General features: G+C 42.0%; 1 protein-coding gene across 1 annotated transcript in view; it reads right to left on the bottom strand.

Moving 5' to 3' along the window:
* PBX3 (PBX homeobox 3) overlaps window positions 1–20,968 on the bottom strand; it is a 402,498-nt gene that overhangs the window by 22,378 nt on the left and 359,152 nt on the right. Inside the window, exon 6 of the mRNA XM_053695740.1 lies at window positions 6,008–6,173. Coding sequence (XP_053551715.1) covers window positions 6,008–6,173 — 166 coding nt within the window. The remainder of the gene's footprint in view (window positions 1–6,007; window positions 6,174–20,968) is intronic.

Raw genomic sequence — 20,968 nt, 5'->3', positions numbered from 1 at the left:
AATGTTATCTATAAGGCACACATGAACTAGCAATGTCTGGCTGTTGTGCAAGATGGAAGAAGCTAATAAAACGCACTGAGATAAGAGGCAACCTGCTGAGGTTTAGAAACAGGCAAACTTAGAGCTTATAAATTATATCAATACAACAATGTCGATTAAGCAAATCTGAGGAATGAGTGGTAAAGGCATTATCAATCTTTTTAAACAATACAAAAAAATCAAGTAGTCTGTCCCTTTAAGTGATAAAGCTGAAGCTGATATGCCATCACTTGCATGGGAACAAAGCTTATCCAGTTAATATGATACAGAAGCTGATAAACAGTTACAAACAAGAAGCATATCTAAACTTGCAGCCCAGCTCTATAATCCGATCGTACTCCAAAGGTACAGACTAAAGATGACAAATATAGGACATGGAAGTTTTCACTTTCTTCATTTAGGAGGGAAACTGCTTTAATGATGCAGTAAACCCTATATATTTCTATTGGGCATATGAAAGAGCATTGTTTAACCCCTTCACTCCGTTAGGACGTTCCATGCTGTCCTAACCGCACCAGGCTTTTACGCCGTTAGGACGGCATGGAACCTCCTACCTTAAACGCCGTTCTGCAGCTTCCCCCTTTGGCGTAGTTAAGAATCGGCCTGGGGGCATGGCTAGTAGGGGAGGAAATCCCCCATGATCCAATCCCGGCCTTGAAATCACGCGATTGCACAGATGATGGCGTGATTTCATTTTTACTAATATTATTTATATTATTCTGATGTTAACACTATAGTTTTGGCACAAAGGGGTTAAACATGGTTATGTTAACGTTGTTTATTTTAATTTTGAAGCTAACAGGAAGTGCATATCCGTGTACAACTGATCCTAAAAGACTAATTACTCACTGGCTGATAAACACAACTCCCACTGCTTCATTGGTGGACAGCTGCAGGCGCCTCACAAGCATAAAAACAAAAAGAAGAGTATTCCAGATAGTGGTACAATTCCTATAGTTTATGGGGAAGTGACTATTAACATGGAGCTGTCACTTTAAATAACAAGAATCAGGTAGTTACTAAGGGCTTCATTTATTCCCAAAACTTTCCTTCATGATTCAGAGAGAGCAAACAACTGTAAACAATTCTCCAATTTACATTTATTAGCAAATTTGCTTCATTCTTTTGTTATACGTTGTGGAAGGAACATCGGTGCACTACTGGGAGCTAGCTGAACACATGTGGTGAGCCAATGCCAAAAGGTATTTATAGTAGTGCATTGCTGCTTCTGAGCCTACCTAGGTAATCTTTTCGACGAAGGATAATAAGAGAACAACGGAAATTAGATCAAAGAAGTAAATCAGAAAGTTGTTTAAAAATGTATGCTCTATCTGAATCATGACAGAAAAATTCTGGGCTTTATGCCCCTTTAAGACAACCGATGCCTGCTCTGGTGTTTTAAAATCACCCCAGACTAATGCGACCGGGGTGATTGACAGCCCCTGATCTCACGGGTGGCACTGCACAGACATCTATTTGGTGCAATAGTAAATATGGGCAGAGCTGTAATGACAAGAGGACAGGTTCCCTAGCTGGGAAGCTTGTCTGCCGTCACAATGATAAATGAAGCGCTAACTTGTTATTGAAGACAACAACAAAAAACATAAATTATGCTTACCTGATAATTTAATTTTCTTCCGTGGGAAAGAGTCCACAGCTGCATTCATTACTTGTGGGAAATAAGAACCTGGCCACCAGGAGGAGGCAAAGACACCCCAGCCAAAGGCTTAAATACTCCTCCCACTTCCCCTATCCCCCAGTCATTCTGCAGAGGAACAAGGAACAGTGGAAGAAATATCAAGGTCAACGGGTGCTAGAAGGTGAAAAACAACAACGCCTCAAAGATGGGCAGGGGGTTGTGGACTCTTTCCCATGGAAGAAAATGAAATTATTAGGTAAGCATAATTTATGTTTTTCTTCCTAATGGGAAAGAGTCCACAGCCGCATTCATTACTTGTGGGAAAACTATACCCAAGCCAAAGAGGACACTGAATGCCAAGACGGGAGGGTAAGAGGCGGTCCAACGAAGGCACCAACCTAAAACATATCCCCCAGAGAAAAAAGTCCCGTTTTGTCCGAAAACAGGGAACAAAATTATTTTTATAAAAAAACGGCCCAATAGACACAAAGCCACCGGCAGTCCAAAGGCCTGGGTAGATACCACGAGCAGACGCAACCGAGATCACAGACCTCAAAGACACCATCTCTCAGGTCAAAACCCAGCCACACCCCCTTAGACCAACTAGGAGGCCCCAACTAACAATTCCCAGAGGGAAAGAACAAGTCAGGACAGAAGAAACAAAACCAGATCTCACAGAAGACCACCAAGATCCACTCGATAGGCTCAAAAAGCCTAGACATATGCCCGAATAAAAGGAGAATCACAGGAAAAGCAAGTGAAGTACCGGAAGAGAAACAGAAGAATCTCAAGACCGAGCAGACGCATAGACTGCTAAACAGCGGTGGCAATCGTCAACCACAGAAGACAAGGTCGAAAAGAGGAAAATCCCCTACCCCAGCTAACCAGCTGAAGACTAAGTCCAACGCCCCAGGCCACAAGAGACTGAGAGCGCCCTGTAAACAAAAGAAAAATTCTGCAGCCAGAAAATATTCAAGAGAGATGACCTAGCCAGTGGTGCGAGAAGAGGAGACGCAGCATCCACCAGAAAGAAGACAAAACTGTCAACCTTGCGCACCAAGACTGCGCAGACAGGCACTAGACCACAACAGGCTGCAGAGCAGCCAAAACATCATCCCTGAATCAATCCTCCCGACGATAGTGGGATCCCAAAGGATCCAATCGCCACAGAGGGTTCAAAGAATACCTCATCCGGGACCCCAAGCAAACTAAAAGGTGAGGGAGGAGCAGGAAGCCCAATAAGATCACACCCGCGCAGGAGACTAAGTTGTTCAGGGAACGGAATCCCACCCCCACCACAAAAAAGGAGGGAGTAGCAACAAACCACGCTTTAGAAAAATTGCGACCAGAAACACTGGGAATCCTCCCAGAAAACGGAGGACAAGAACCCCAAAAGACAAGTCCACAAGGCTGCACTATCCTCAACAAATGAGGAGCAACGTGACCAACCACTCCCATAGAGAAACACGAGTCCTCCAGAGGAAGACACGAGACAGGGAGCATGTGTCCAAGACACAAAGGAAGAACCAAGACAGATCTACCATCCAGAGCCCAAAGGAAGGGCGCAAAACCTTCAAGAGACAACCTCTTGAACCCCCCCCCCCCCAACACAAGCAGCAAGGCAAAACAACATGCCAAAACCACATGCGGTGTGGAAAGTCTGCAGAATGCAGAGGCAGACCAGGGAAAAGGCCACAATATGGGTAGCCCAAGTGCTCCCGTCATCCTGACCGAAGGCCACAATGAGCAGAATATTGTAGTTTATAAAAACAAACAAACAAGTGAACAAGCAAGTTCCGCCGGACCAGCCAGGCGCAACGTGCGTCACTAACCAAATAACAAGGCACACAGAAAAAACTCCGGACCACAATCCGGGAACAACTTCCATGGAAGTAACTCAGCAATCCATCCCAGAAATTCCCGTAGGAAAGATAATTAAAGGAAAGATAATTTCTTTTATCCGGACCGAATAAAAGAAATAAGGGCACCCGTAGGTATCCGCCCAGAAGGAACTAGGTCTCCGTAGGACCCGCCAAATGAAGACCGGAACCTTCAGAAAAAATCTGGGAAAGATCGCAACAGACCGACAGGAGATTACATCATCCCCATTAGACTAGTTAGGAAAACCATCTGAGAACTAAGAAGTCCCCGTCGGATAAAGGAAAGGATCCCCCAATAGGTCAAAAAGGCGACGTAGTAGGACACGCAGCCGCACAATCCTATAAAAAAAAGAACAACATGGGGGAACAATCACCCCTGGGGGAAATATCATAGTGCCACCTACGGTCTGAACACCTGGGATAGGTGGGCAGGAACACAACTGCGAGGAAACCTTGGGGTCCTGCAGGCGAATAAGCGCCATCAAGATATTAAAACGAAAATGCCCCGCCATATCCGGGGGAAACAATCCACCCTGCGCGGAGGAGACTTCAACCTCAGGGTCATCTGCAAGAGTAGAAGAAGGGTGCATTTGGGAAGGCGCCACGTGAGGAACAGAGCCCCCAGAGGCCAATGGCTCAGCAGGCCCAAGGTCCCCAGAGCCCGAGGGAACTGGCATACTACGCAGGCACAAGAGACACGACTGGTAGACTTGTGACAACGGGGCCAAAGTACGGTCCTCGGCCGAGGGCGGCAACTAGGCCCACATAGAAAGTTAAGCAAGTCTGAAAACAAAAATAGGTTTACACCCGAAAGTGTAATACCAGGCCTTGCGGTCTGCAAGCCCATAAAACAAGCCACTATGCTCAACATAGATTAACACTAGATGTCTTGGCCACAGAGCCCATACCCACTATACAAGGCAGGTTGAATCACATAAGAAACATGATTAAAGACCCCTCCCCGTTCACAAATCCCCCTAAGGAGGAAATTAGCCCTTGATTCCCAGATCGGTACAGAAGGTGCCTCATTACGACCCATACTTAGCTGTCACAATAAATCACATTACAGTCAATGTAATAAAATGAAACAATCTTACCGGACTCTACGCCGTGGAACAGGAACAAGGCCCTTCAAGTGTGATGAATAGTAGCATCGCCTCCGTCATGGACTTGAGAGAAAACAGCAGGTAGCGAAATGAAATTCGGCAACGCCAAGTGCTGAAGGAGCTGTTAATACGAGTCGGGATGGTGTCGCAGGGGAAGCTCCCACCTCATCTCCGGACTCTAACTTTCCCCCGGCCCTCCAGGAGAGACTGACTGGACTACGTAAAACTCCCGTCCCATGTCGAAGGGTAGCACCCTCCATAAGAGACATATGTAAAAATAAATAAAGTACAATAATCTAAAATAAAAACTTCTCTGCCAATCTCCTGGGACGAAAGGCAAAGAATAACTGGGGGATAGGGGAAGTGGGAGGAGTATTTAAGCCTTTGGCTGGTGGGTCTTTGCCTCCTCCTGGTTTCCAGGTTCTTATTTCCCACAAGTAATGAATGCGCCTGTGGACTCTTTCCCATTAGGAAGAAAATACAGTAAATATCATAAAGCAGAGTAACATCACCTCTCTATAAGAAGAGGATGGAAGAATAATGAGAGTGTTTTAATAAAGGAGGAGAGCAAGGTGCGTTACTTTGTATCAATTCTATCTCCTAATTTAGACAATAACCTTGTAGTTATCAGCTGCCACGTGCCGGAACATATAGTGAGAAAATAATCATTCTTGTGCTTTAGGACTTAGGAAAGAATATTGGATTGTTATTATCTATCCGTGACCTACCTGGTTATCTTTCTGCTATTTTTTAACGGCTTCACTTCTGTATAATTTCCTTTTTTAATGTCTAACTTCTGTATAATTTCTCATTATATTTATATGTTCATTAAAGGGATATGAAACTAAACATTTTCTTTTGTGATTCAGACAGAGCATACCATTTTTTTCCCCAATTTACTTCTATTATCAAATTTGCTTTGTTCTCATGTTGTTCTTTGTTTAGGAGATGCCTAGGTAGGAGTCTGCAGCACTATATGGCAGGAAATAGTGCTGCCATCTAGTGCTCTTGCAAATCTGCTGCCATCTAGTGCTCTTGCAAATCTGCTGCCATCTAGTGCTCTTGCAAATCTGCTGCCATCTAGTGCTCTTGCAAATCTGCTGCCATATAGTGCTGCAGACACGTGCACTCTCCTGGGCTTACCTCCCTGCTTTTTAGCGTACGGTACCATGAAAATAAAGATCATTTGATAATAGAAGTAAATTAGAAAGTTGTTTAAAATTGTATTCCCTGTCTGAATTGTGTAATAAAAATTTGGGGGTTTATGTCCCTTTAATGTAAAAAAAAAAAAAAAAAACATAGGTGGGCATTTTTTTTCTCTTCTAAGACCGTGCCAAACTCACCGGAATTTGGTGTTGTGGGGGAGCTTGTCTGATTATTTTGGACGGCAGCTGCTACGGCGTGTGCTGCATTGACTGCGGTCTTAGCTGCGTACAGGTTTGCTTCCTCCTGGAACTTACCGATGTTTTTCTTGTATCTGATTCGCTTATTTCCAAACCAGTTTGATACCTGTAAACAGAAAAACAGAGGCGCTTTAAAGAAATAATTCAGCATCGTATGTTCATTTCAATACTAAACGTTTCTAAATGTTTTTATGGTGTAGATGTATTTAATGAGAGATACTCCCTTCCTGTTAGTACGTTCTTTCATATGAAGCTCAAAATATCATTTTAAACAACTTTCCAATTTATTTCTATGATCAATTTTGCTTTGTTCTCGTGGTATCCTTTGTTGAAGGAGCAACAATGCACTACTGGGAGCTAGCTGAGCCAATAACGAGACATATATGTGCAGACACCAATCAGCAGCTAGCTCCCAGTAATGATTTGCTGCTCCTGAGCATACCTAAGTATGCTTTTCAACAAAGGACAGTAAAAGAACAAAGCAACATATATAATAGAAGCACATTGGAAAGGTGTTTATATTGTATGCTCTATCTGAATCGTGAAAGGGTTTCTTATCCCTTAAAGGAATATGAAACCCAAACATTTTCTGTTGTGTATATATAAAAGTGTACAAATATATACAGAAGGTTTGTGCATGCACGTTTAAAGCAGTATGCACAAAAAACAAAACTAGATTTGTACCTACATATACAAATCTTAACTGGTGGGTATATAGTTTCAAGCTGTTTACAGTTGGGTAGGATATTCCTAGCAGTCTAAAGCAAAACTAGAAGAACAGAGGCCTATATTTTTATGGAGACAAAGCCTAGTCTCATCATGTCTAAGCCAATTCTAGAGAAATTCTATAATATAAGCAACAGATAAGAACGCCCAGTGAAGAAGCCTCTTTTTTACACCAATTAGCAAAAAATGAACAGAGTCTGAGAAAAGTTCCGCCTGTAACAAGTTTGTGAGTCTGCAGCACGATGAAAATGACCTACTCAGAAAACCTCCTACTCTCCAGGATGAAGAATTCAGTAACCAAGTTCTAGCACTCTCAGATCTTAGTAATTAAATGAAATTTCAGGCAGAGGAATGGGAAACTAACCAATAGTTTGTTAGCGTGGAGCTAGAAGGATTGCTTTCTACTTGTCTTGATTGGTCTTTTGAATAATTCAAGAAAGCAGAAGATGATTTTGAAGAGTACCTTATGGTCTTTAACCGCAGATACCTCACAACTGTCCTTTTTCTAATCCAGCGCACAAGTCTTTTTAATGTGCCCACAGGATTTCGGAAAGGCTGAACAGCAGTTAAGTGAGCTAACTTACTCATGCTCTTCCTGAGTGGAGAACCCCTGAAGACCTTCTATGATCTGGCACAAGCAAAATACTACCTGTACTGCCTAATTTAAGGCATATAATAGCCCTTTATTTCCCTAAACTAGAAAATAAATGACATTTAAGGATCATTATCATCTTCTGGGCCTATTAAAAGCATGACTTCAGTTGAACAGACTCATAGGACAGCCCTTGTCACTACACTACAAATGGGTACGCAGGAAGAGGACAGGGACATAGACAAGAGCATTAACCTCTTCTCAAATCTCTTATATAAATCCTCCCACTCTCCCCTCACTTCATAACCTCCTCATGCTCCCTTCTCCTCCTCCCTCCTTAAAGGGACAGTCAACACCAGAATTTTTGTTGCTTTAAAAGATAATCCCTTAATTACCAATTCCCCAGTTTTGCATAACTAACACAGTTATAATTATACACGTTTTACCTTGTATCTAAGCCTCAGCAGATTGCCCCCTTATTTCAGTTCTTTTGACAGACTTGCATTTTAGCTAATCAGAGCTGTCTCCATGGTAAATTCACGTGCATGAGTTCAATGTTATCTACAGTATATGAAACACGTGAACTAATGCCCTCTAGTGGTGAAAAACTATCAAAATGCATTTAGATTAGAGGTGGCCTTCAAGGTCTAAGAAATTAGCATATGAACCTCCTAGCTTTAGCTTTTAACTAAGAATACCAAGAGAACAAAGCAAAATTGGTAATAAAAGTAAATTGGAAAGTTGTTTAAAATGACATGCCCTATCTGAATCATGAACGTTTATTTTGGACTTGACTGTCTCTTTAATCATATGACCACTGATCTTTCCTCCCTGCATAAGTTCCCACTCTTCCCTTTTGCCCTTACTCTCACCTCCCTGCTTTTCTCATCATCCATAATCTTTTCCCCTCTCTGCTTTCTTCTTCCTCCATAATCATCTCCCGTTCCTCTTCCTTCATAATCATCCCCCCTCCCTCCATTCCCCTCCCTGCATTCCTCTTTCTCCATAATCATCTCCCCTCCCTCCATTCCCCTACCTTCCTTATCTCCCCTCCCTGCATTCCTCTTCCTCCATAAACATCTACCCTCCCTGTGTGACTCTTCATTACTAATCATCTACCCTCCCTGCGTTCATCTTCATTACTAATCATCTACCCTCTCTGCGTTCTTCTTCCTCCATAATCATCTCTCCTTCCTGAGTTCCTTTTCTTCCATAATCATCTCCCCTCCCTCCATAATCATCATCTTCCCTCCCTGCATCCCGCTACCTTTATAATCATCTCCCCCGTTTAGGGTTGCCAGCTGTCTTCCATAAGAATACTGGACAATCTGTAGGTGACTAGCTCTACCTTAGGCCTCAGTCTTAATCCTACTATTTTTCACAACTAGGCATTCATTCTACCCCATGGCTGCCAGTAACATAGAAGTCAATAATTCTATCCCTTTGGTTGCCAGTAACACATAAACAGCAGAGACTTGACCTCCTTGACTGCCCCTCACTTTTATCTGCTCCATATGGTTAATGCATTAAGTCATAGGGGGCATTATACATTTAACACTCATGTTTTTTTTAAAAAAACTGAACATTTAAGTGTCCAGTATTTCTGCAAAGAAAATACTGGAAACCTGGCAACTCTACCTGTATTCCCTACCTTCATAATCATCTTCCCTCTCTGTGGTCCTCTACCCTTGTATTTGTCATCCTGTCAATGCTTTTTTCATTCCTGTAACTACCTCTACCTACCTACTTTCCTCATTTCCTATAACCGCCCACCTTCCTGCTTTCACATCCCCCATCAAACACTCTTCATCTCTTCCACCACTAATGCCACCCATCCCATGCTTTTAGCTAACCTATAACTGCCTACCACTCCCTAGTTCCCTCTGTTCCACTACGTGCTCTCCATACTTTCCTCTGCCCCATAAATGCCCATATCTGCCTGCTTTTCCTCTTACCCAATTACTGCCTCCCATCTCATGCTTTCGGCTCCCCCCTTAGCTGCTCCCTCTCCTTACTTTCCTCTGTCCTCATAACCACCTCTACTTTCTTCTGCCCCATTCATACTTTCCTCTACCCATTAACTTCCCCATACTTCCATAACTGTGCCTAATTTCCTCTGCCGCTCTCTACATTTTCTGTGACAATAACTGCCCCTCTACTTTCCTTTGACTGATAACTGTCCCTAATTTTATCTGTTCCTCCTTACTTTTTTAAGCCCCAATAAATGCCCCCTCCCCCTTGTCATCTACCCCAATAACTACCCCTACCCTGCTTTTCTCTGTCCAAATATATGCCTCCTCCCAACTGTCTCCCATCTTATGCTTTTGCTTCCCCCATAACTGCCCCCACATTCTTCATTTCTTTAGCTCCAATAAATGCCCCTCCCTAGTTTCCTCTCTCCCTCCCTATATTCCTCTTACACTACAACCTCCTCTCCTGCTTGCCGATTTTCCTGCACTCCATAGCCATTTTTTTTCTGATACTTCCCTAATCTTCCCTAAACAACCATCACACTCTCTCCTTCCCTAATCACTCCATTTAATAAAGCCCCCTCACCTTCCATAACCGCCTTACGCTCTCCCTTCCATAACAGACTCCTGTTCTGTGCTAAATTCTTCTGTTGATATTTGCATTCTCCTACCTCCATAAATGCCTCAAAAACTAATGCAAAATCACAAAACAATTACAGCCTGCCCCCTTTATTGCCAAAAGCTAGCAAAGGTGAACTGATTGTTATAAATAAGGTATGTTAGGAGACCCTTTTATAAAGCCTGGAAGCTAAAACAAATATATATTCTGGCTTGTATATTCCCATCCTTTGTCTTTCAGGGTCAGCTCCAGCTTTGTTAAAGATCAGTAAGACTAACCTCGAGTCTCAAGGGGCAGTTTGTTGTAGTGATGTGTTAGAAGCTGGGGGCAACTGTGTCAATACCCAAGCCCCCATATCACATATACTGTGACCTGCAGATATCAGAGTTTATTCATTGCTTTGTCCCTGGATGAAACTTGGATGCATTTTATATTTTCAGCCTACCATTAACCTGCCAACCAGCGAGGTAATAATATATTAATGAAGGCGGGTAGATAATTATTGTGTTGTTTTAAAAAAAACAAAAAAACAGATTACTGCTTTATTAACAGCTTGTAAAGCAGGGAGATCTCTGGCGTGTGCAGAGGAGGAAGAATTCAGTGGTCTCAACAATAGCCATGTCTAATGAAGACTCCATTCCACCCTCCCCCTTCGCATTTTAATATCGCTTGCTGCCTCGAGAGGCCTCGGGTATAGGATCTTCTAGATATGGGATAGGATTCCGTCCCTGCATCTCCGATGCTTCTTAATCTTTAATATCAAGGCAATTAAAATTAATGACTGCCTCTGTGGGCAGTGTATCCCTGACAAGCATTGTTTGATGGCATTACCTTGAGGTTAAACTAACGAGCGAGGTTTAATTGGAAGCACTGAAAAGCGAATGGCTCATACGTTATGTTTAACCTGCATGAAAAAGACCAGCTGATAAGAGGAACTGGTTATATAGGTTCAGGGAAATTCCCAAACACAATGCAAAGAACAATGCAGCAAATTAAAGCATTTTTCTCCCCTATTATTTTTGTGGATTTTAATGACAAAAATGAGTATAAACTATCTTTTTAAAAAACTAATTTAGAACCATTAATTAGAAGTCATGGAACTCAGATAACGAGCTACATGTGATATGTCTCTCTCTCCTAAAATGTCAAAATCTGTCGGGTATGAGGTGATGTGAATTGTCTTGATTAAAAATCTGTCAGGTGTAAGGAACTGGACATAGCTTGATGTCTGGTACAGTCTCACGGGAATACTTTGCCGTTTCATTCACTGTACTGGTGGACCAGCTTCTCCTGTGTCCCTCAAATGAAATTTGACTCCAGGGAATCTGATCTGGGAGATAGGGGAAAAGTAAGTGTGATAGGTAGACTAGGTGAGTCTAACCTGAGGAGAGAGTTTATTGGAGGTACTTATTTTCGATGGGGATAGATGTGTGATTATGATCTAGAGAAAGACAGGAGAGCAAGGATCTGAAAGTGATGGAGCAATTGGATCTGATACAGGTCTGGACAACAGCAGGCCATATGTAGAGCTTCACCTGATCATAAGAAGATACTGAACATTCTTATGCAGAAATAATGAGATCATATTACTGATCCTAGTTAACTGTGATAACTAAACACATAAGTAAAATCCAGCTTGGGCGCTGCAGTGCTTGTGACTCCTGGAAAGCCAATCAGAAGTGGCAGCTGCATGCAGCAACCAATTACTGGCGGTTTCCTGTTTAGAAGATGCAACACTTGCAGCTCTGGAGTGTGACTTTACCTTTATGGAACAGATGAGTCAATCTTTTTTGTTACTTTAGATTATAAATATTATCTGGTCCTGGGAAACAGGGAGACAGAAGTGATAAATAAGGGCAATGTAGAATCTAATCTAAAACGTAAAGGTGAGAGGTTCAGATTAGTGTTGGAGATATAGCTAAATGTGATGGGGGGTATCAGGAACAGAGCAGAGTATAGTGCAATTAAAGGGATAGAAAGGTGAGAAATGAAATGTGCATAGAAGCGTTTCAATTTGAAATAGAAGCATATTTGCAATATACATTCATGCTTCTAATGAAAGTCATAATTGGTTCTCAGTGGCATATGTACATATGCTGTGAAATAGTATTCAAACACCTTTTCAGAGGGTCAGCACTCAGCAGTTTCTTACAACTTCAGAAGCAATACAAACCACAGCCACCTCTCTGAGCAATCATTGTGATTGAATACTGGTGAACGAGCACTCACGGGATATGTGCGTATGCCAATGAAAACCAGTAATAGCACATTTCCTTTTTGACCTTTCTATCCCTTTAATTACAGCTCACACGCCCTTGTTCTGGATTTATTTTGGACCTCGGTATGTTTCCTGAATACACTAATGATCATGTTCTGGTATCAGGTCCTCTTGTTACGTAGACTTGCAGCCGGTTAGTGTGGAGTCTGCCTCTTTCTACTCACAGAGCACAACCTAAATCTAAGCAGGAAGCCGGTGTCACTTATACGCTGAAAACACCAGGAAATAAAGATGAGTCCTCTCCATCTCTCACTAAAGCATGGATACTGTTTCATTGCAGATTCATTAAAGGGGCAGTAAAGTCATAATTAGACATTCATGATTTAGACAGCACATACCATTTTACTTCTATTATTTAATTTGCTTCCTTCTCTTCATATCCTTTGCTGAAAGGTTTATCTAGGTAAGCTCAGGAGCAACAAAGAACCTAGGTTCTAGCTGCTGGTTGGTGGCTGCATAAATATACCGATTGCCATTGGCTCACTCATGTGTTCAGTTAGCAACCAGTAGTGCATTGCTGCTCCTTCAACAAATGATACCAAGAGAATGAAGCAAATTTAATAATAGAAATAAATTGGAAAGTTGTTTAAAATGTTATGTTCTACTTAAATCATGAAAGAAAAATGTTGGGTTTCATGTCCCTTTAAACAAGAGCGGTGTTTGTCTTCTTTATCAAGCTGTGTTCAGCATTAACAGAACAATAAATAACCATGCACCCCTCTGCTTGCTACGTTACATTGTCCTATACCCAACCGGCACACTGATGACCCTGCAACTTGCTCCTTAGTGCTGGTATACTCATCCCTAAAGGGTTAAATTCTATTGCACCAAGCATGTGTTGTGTAACAGCGTGAAGAGACGGTAAAATCCTTGTAATCACATGACAATTCTGCTACTAAACAACAACGTATAAGCCAAGAGGGAAGATTTTTTTAAAAACAAATTAAAGGGATAGTCTAGTCAAAATTAAACACTCATGACTCAGAGCAGCAATTTTAAGCAACTTTCTGATTGACTCCTATTATCTATTTTTCTTTGTTCTCTTGTTTATCTTTATTTGAATTTAAGCTTAGGAGCCGGCCCATTTTTGGTTCAGCAACTGGGTAGCGCTTGCTGATTGGTTGCTACATTTAGACACCAATCATAAAGCGCTACCCAGGTGCAGAACCCAAAATGGGCAAGCTAATATTCTTCCTTTTTCAAATAAAGAGAACAAGAGAACAAAGAAAAGCTGATAATAGGAGTCAATTAGAAAGTTGCTTAAAATTGCTGCTCTATGTGAGTCATGAAAGTTTAATTTTGACTACACTATCCCTTTAACATCTTGTATGCTGCAATCATTTTTTTAAGCAACTAAACTCCACCACAAATTGCCTCATGTGGAGTTTTTTTTTAATGTAGTAGTATATTGTTTTACAGTTGTTATCAGCTGATTCCAATTAGGGACTGATATGTAGCAGGGTTGGCATTGAGGAGTCAACAGCTGCATTAATCTCAATTAATTAAACACTTTATATAAAAATCTCAACGTTTTTACTTTCACTTTAATCTATATAATACAATGACAAATACAACAACACTCTTCCTCCTCATCTAGCACTGACACTGTAACATGACACTAACAGCCCTCCTCCTCCTCATCTAGCACTGACACTGTAACATAACACTAATAGCACTCCTCCTCCTCATCTAGCATGGACACTGTAACATGACACTAACAGCACTCCTCCTCCTCATCTAGCACTGACACTGTAACATGACACTAACAGCACTCCTCCTCCTCCTCATCTAGCACTGACACTGTAACATGACACTAACAGCCCTCCTCCTCCTCATCTAGCACTGACACTGTAACATAACACTAATAGCACTCCTCCTCCTCATCTAGCATGGACACTGTAACATGACACTAACAGCCCTCCTCCTCCTCATCTAGCACTGACACTGTAACATAACACTAATAGCACTCCTCCTCCTCATCTAGCATGGACACTGTAACATGACACTAACAGCCCTCCTCCTCCTCATCTAGCACTGACACTGTAACATAACACTAATAGCACTCCTCCTCATCTAGCATGGACACTGTAACATGACACTAACAGCCCTCCTCCTCCTCATCTAGCACTGACACTGTAACATAACACTAATAGCACTCCTCCTCCTCATCTAGCACTGACACTGTAACATAACACTAACAGCACTCCTCCTCATCTAGCACTGACACTGTAACATGACACTAACAGCCCTCCTCCTCCTCATCTAGCACTGACACTGTAACATAACACTAATAGCACTCCTCCTCCTCATCTAGCATGGACACTGTAACATAACACTAACAACATTCCTCCTCCTCATCTAGCACTGATACTGTAACATTACACTAACAGCACTCCTCCTCTAGCACTGGCACTATAACATAACACTAACAGCACTCCTCCCCATCTAGCACTAACATTGTAACACGACACTAACAGCACTCCTCCTCATCTAGCACTGACTCTGTAACATGACACTAACAGCACTCCTCCTCATCTAGCACTGACTCTGTAACATGACACTAACAGCACTCCTCCTCCTGATCTAACACTGACACTGTAACATAACACTAACAGCACTCCTCATCTAGCCCTGACACTATAACATAACACTAATAGCACTCCTCCTCCTCATCTAGCACAGACACTGTAACATGACACTTATAGCACTCCTCTTCCTCACCTAGCACTGACACTGTAACATAAAACTAACTGCACTCCTCATCTAGTACTGACACTGTAACATAACACTAACAACACTCCTCTTCCTCATCTAGCGCTGACACTGTAACATTACACTAACAGCACTCCTCCTCCTCATCTAGTACTGATACTGTAACATAACACTAACAGCACTCCTCATCTAGTACTGATAATGTAACATAACACTAACAGCACTCCTCCTCCTCTAGCACTGACACTGTAACATAACACTAACAGCACTCCTCATCTAGTACTGATACTGTAACATAACACTAAGAGCACTCCTCATCTAGTACTGATACTGTAACATAACACTAAGAGCACTCCTCATCTAGTACTGATATTGTAACATAACACTAACAACACTCCTCCTCATCTAGCGCTGACACTGTAACATAACACTAACAGCACTCCTCCTCCTCCTCATCTAGCACTGACACTGTAACATATCACTAACAGCAATCCTTCTCCTCATCTAGTACTGATACTGTAATATAACACTAAGAGCACTCCTCATCTAGTACTGATAGTGTAACATAACACTAACAGCACTCCTCCTCATCTAGCACTGACACTGTAACATATCACTAACAGCCCTCCTCATCTAGCACTGACACTGTAACATATCACTAACAGCAATCCTTCTCCTCATCTAGTGCTGATACTGTAACATAACACTAAGAGCACTCCTCATCTAGTACTGATATTGTAACATAACACTAACAGCACTCCTCCTCATCTAGCACTGACACTGTAACATGACACTAACAGCACTCCTCCTCCTCATCTAGCATGGACACTGTAACATAACACTAAGAGCACTTATCCTCGTCTAGCACTGAAAATTTAAAATAACACTAACAGCACTCCTCCTCGTCATCTAGTACTGATACTGTAACATAACACTAACAGCACTCCTCCTCCTCCTCATCTAGCACTGACACTGTAACATAACACTAACAGCACTCCTCCTCCTCCTCATCTAGCATTGACACTGTAACATAACACTAACAACACTTCTCCTCCTCATCTAGCACTGACACTGTAACATAACGCTAACAGCACTCCTCCTTCTCATCTAGCACACTGTAACATAACACTAAAAGCACTCCTCCTCCTCATCTAGTATGGACACTGTAACATAACACTAACAGCACTCCTCCTCCTCATCTAGCACTGACACTGTAACATAACACTAACAGCACTCCTCCTCCTCATCTAGTATGGACACTGTAACATAACACTAAAAGCACTCCTCCTCCTCATCTAGCATTGACACTGTAACATAACACTAACAACACTTCTCCTCCTCATCTAGCACTGACACTGTAACATAACGCTAACAGCACTCCTCCTTCTCATCTAGCCCTGACACTGTAACATGACAGTAACAGCACTCCTCCTCATCTAACACTGACACTGTAACATAACACTAACAGCACTCCTCCTCCTCATCTAGTATGGACACTGTAACATAACACTAAGAGCACTCATCCTCATCTAGCACTGACAATGTAACATAACACTAACAGCACTACTCCTCATCTAGTACTGATACTGTAACATAACACTAACAGCATTCCTCCTCCTCATCTAGCACTGACACTGTAACATAACACTAACAACACTCCTCCTCCTCATCTAGCACACTGTAACATAACACTAACAGCATTCCTCCTCCTCACCTAGTACTGACACTGCAACATAACACTAACAGCACTCCTCCTCCTTATCTAACACTGACACCGTAACATAACACTAACAGTATTCATCCTCATCTAGCACTGACACTGTAACAAAACACTAACAGCACTCCTCCTCATCCAGCACTGACACTGTAACATAACACTAACAGCACTCCTCATCTAGCACTGACACATAACACTAACAGCACTCCTCATCTAGCACTGACACTGTAACATAACACTAACAGCACTCCTCATCTAGCACTGACACTGGAACATGACACTAACAGCACTCCTCATCTAGCACTGACACTGTAACATAACACTAACAGCACTCCTCCTCCTCATCTAACACTGACACTGTAACATAACACTAACAGCCCTCCTCCTCATCTAGCACTGACACTGTAACATGACAGTAACATCACTCCTCCTCCTCATCTAGCACTGACACTGCAACATATAACTAACAGCACTCCTCCTCCTCATCTAGCACTGACACTGTAACATGACACTAACAGCACTCCTCCTCATCTAGCACTGACACTGTAACATCACACTAACAGCACTCCTCCTCCTTATCTAACACTGACACTGTAACATAACACTAACAGTATTCATCCTCATCTAGCACTGACACTGTAACAAAACACTAACAGCACTCCTCCTCCTCATCCAGCACTGACACTGTAACATAACACTAACAGCACTCCTCATCTAGCACTGACACATAACACTAACAGCACTCCTCATCTAGCACTGACACTGTAACATAACACTAACAGCACTCCTCATCTAGCACTGACACTGTAACATGACACTAACAGCACTCCTCCTCATCTAGCACTGACACTGTAACATAACACTAACAGCACTCCTCCTCCTCATCTAACACTGACACTGTAACATAACACTAACTGCACTCCTCCTTCACATCTAGCCCTGACACTGTAACATGACAGTAACATCACTCCTCCTCCTCATCTAGCACTGACACTGCAACATATCACTAACAGCACTCCTCTTCCTCATCTAGCACTGACACTGTAACCTGACACTAACAGCACTCCTCCTCATCTAGCACTGACACTGTAACATCACACTAACAGCACTCCTCCTCATCTAACACTGACACTGTAACATAACACTAACAGCACTCCTCCTCATCTAGCACTGACACTGTAACATAACACTAACAGCACTCCTCCTCCTCATCTAACACTGACACTGTAACATAACACTAACAGCACTCCTCCTCATCTAGCACTGACACTGTAACATAACAGTAACATCACTACTCCTCCTCATCTAGCACTGACACTGCAACATATCACTAACAGCACTCCTTCTCATCTAGCCCTGACACTGTAACATGACAGTAACATCACTCCTCCTCCTCATCTAGCACTGACACTGCAACATATCACTAACAGCACTCCTCCTCCTCATCTAGCACTGACACTGTAACATGACACTAACAGCACTCCTCCTCATCTAGCACTGACACTGTAACATCACACTAACAGCACTCCTCCTCCTCATCTAACACTGACACTGTAACATAACACTAACAGCACTCCTCCTCATCTAGCATGGACACTGTAACATAACAGTAACATCACTCCTCCTCCTCACCTAGCACTGACACTGCAACATATCACTAACAGCACTCCTCCTTCTCATCTAGCACTGACACTGTAACATAACACTAACAGCACTCCTCCTCATCTAACACTGACACTGTAACATGACACTAACAGCACTCCTCCTCATCTAGCACTGACACTGTAACATAACACTAACAGTACCCATCCTCATCTAGCACTGACACTGTAACATAACACTAACAGCACTCCTCCTCATCTAGCACTGACACTTTAACATAACACTAACAGCACTCCTCCTCCTCATCTAGCACTGACACTGTAACATAACACTAAAAGCACTCCTCCTCCTCATGTAGCCCTGATACTGCAACAAGGTATTACTATCAGTACTTCTATTCCTCATCTAGTACTCTCAATTATTCTGTACCTCCACAGTTAGTTATATAACTAACACTGTACCAAAACAGCGCTAGCTGTAATAATATATTGATTAAAGGGACGCAAAACACAATTTTTTTCTTTCATTATTTAGGTAGAGCATGCAATTATAAGCAACTTTCTAATTTGCTCATATTATACATTTATCTGTTCTCTTGTTATCTTTATTTGAAAAAGAAGGAATGTAAGCTTACGAGACGGCCTATCTTTGGTTCAACACCTGGGTAGTGCTTGCTGATTGGTGGCTAAATGTACAGCTTAGTTGGAACCGCACCGCCCCATAATATGCATTTCTATTGCAGGGTGATCCCACGCAGCACTGCTAACTGTAACGATCAGCTTTCACTGCAACTATTCATGCCCAGTTGCAAGTGAATTCCGATATAAAGGCAATCCACACGGAAGAAATGATTGTGACTTTACCATTACTTTTGGCATTTATATGTATCTTATATGCAGAAAAACATATTTGTGTTTATTTTATCAATGTTGCATGCTATTTGTGTTTAAATGTATATATTCCCAAACCTTGTGACACCGTCCCTAAATGTAATGCATGCTAGTAACACAGACTGCTCTCATCACTAACATAAACCTAGCAAATCCTTTAATTGAACACTGTCATCCATCATCGCCTTGCTTTGTATTGGTATTAAATTCCAAGGCTTTGTGAGTTTTGATCACTGTTCCTCTCTGTCACTATGCAGTTACACAAATGTGCTCCGCGGCAGTGACACCTCAAGGGGACAGTCACTGATATCGGCCAGTCACACTTCACACAGCCACAGTTTGTACTACTTTGCTTAACAATCCTTCTAATGAAAGGCAGAAACAATTCTATTGTCTTAACCCAATTAAATACAAGCCACAAAGGGGTTTATTATTTTTAATTAGTTATAATGAATTAATTACACATAATTATAGTGATTAGAATCAGATGTAATTAATGAGTTGCTATTCCATTAACTCCCCCTCTCAAGGGGCTACAGAGAGTGATATAAATAATTGTATAGACACCATATATATCTTGTCATTGTAAAAGTTTTATCAACAGAGTAGACTCGGTAAGTGCAATGTTGTAAATGTATCCTTGTCACCTATGATCACCTGTAACTGTCCTGTCATCTGTGATATTACCGTTCCTAGTCACTTGTGACAATAAAGGCTGTCTACTGCTCACCCTTGATACATGGTAACTATCTCCACTGTCCAAATTCTCTAAAACTCTCCGGCACAGAGTGAAATCACATCAACTCTCAAATAGGCAGATGTCACTCAGTTCTATAAAGAAATGGGCTAAATCTGGAAGTCTCGGCAAGTTGCCGAATGTCCCAGGAAATACCTGGCGCTGATAACAAAAAATACATACAAATCGAAATTCCACTGTTTTTAGTATACATTAACTTGTATTCACTTCTAATTTCACATACATATCTATATCTATCAGTGCAATAAGCTCATTCCGTATTTTGAGACAAGCATATAGAGGTTTTTTGTGTCCTCTACCATCACCTTCTCTCATGCTAGATTACAGGACTTCTCTCGTGCGGCACCAACCCTCTGGAACGCACTTCTTCGAGCTGTCAGACTTGCCCCTAACCTCTCCTCCTTTAAACGTTACCTAAAGACCTTTCTGTTCAGGGAAGCTTATCACCCGACTTATTAACAAACTAACTTCACTTAACTAACAGTTGCCCTCTATCTCCTCACTAATATCATTCTCACCTCTGCAGTCTCCACCTCCTGTTTCCCATCCTCCTACCCATCTAGATTGTAAGTTCCCACGGGAATAGGGCCCTCAATTCCCCCTGTATTTGTCTGTAAAATTTTGTCTTTTATCGTATTGTTTCTGTATTGTACTGTTATCCTTGTACCCATGGACAGCGCTGCGGAATCTGTCGGTGCTTTACAAATAAAGAATAATAATAATAATAATAAAATATATTTGACACGATAAAACAGTAAGACATGCAGCTGTAACTTCAGAGAATACAATGCGACCTGAGAGAGAACTTCGGCACAACCAAAGAACGACCCGGTTTAGCTAATTCTCTAAGCCTGCAAAAACATGAATTAAGCTTACCTGATAATTTCATTTCCATCTGTATGAGGAGAGTCCACGGCTTCATTCCTTACTTGTGGTAATACAGAACCTGGCCACCAAGAGGAGGCAAAGACACCCCAGCCAAAGGCTTAAATACCTCCCCCACTCCCCTCATCCCCCAGTCATTCTGCCGAAGAAACA

The sequence above is a fragment of the Bombina bombina genome, chromosome 12 (assembly GCF_027579735.1).
Source record: "Bombina bombina isolate aBomBom1 chromosome 12, aBomBom1.pri, whole genome shotgun sequence".
Taxonomy (NCBI): Eukaryota; Metazoa; Chordata; class Amphibia; order Anura; family Bombinatoridae; genus Bombina; species Bombina bombina.
This window is presented reverse-complemented; position numbering and strand designations above follow the sequence as displayed.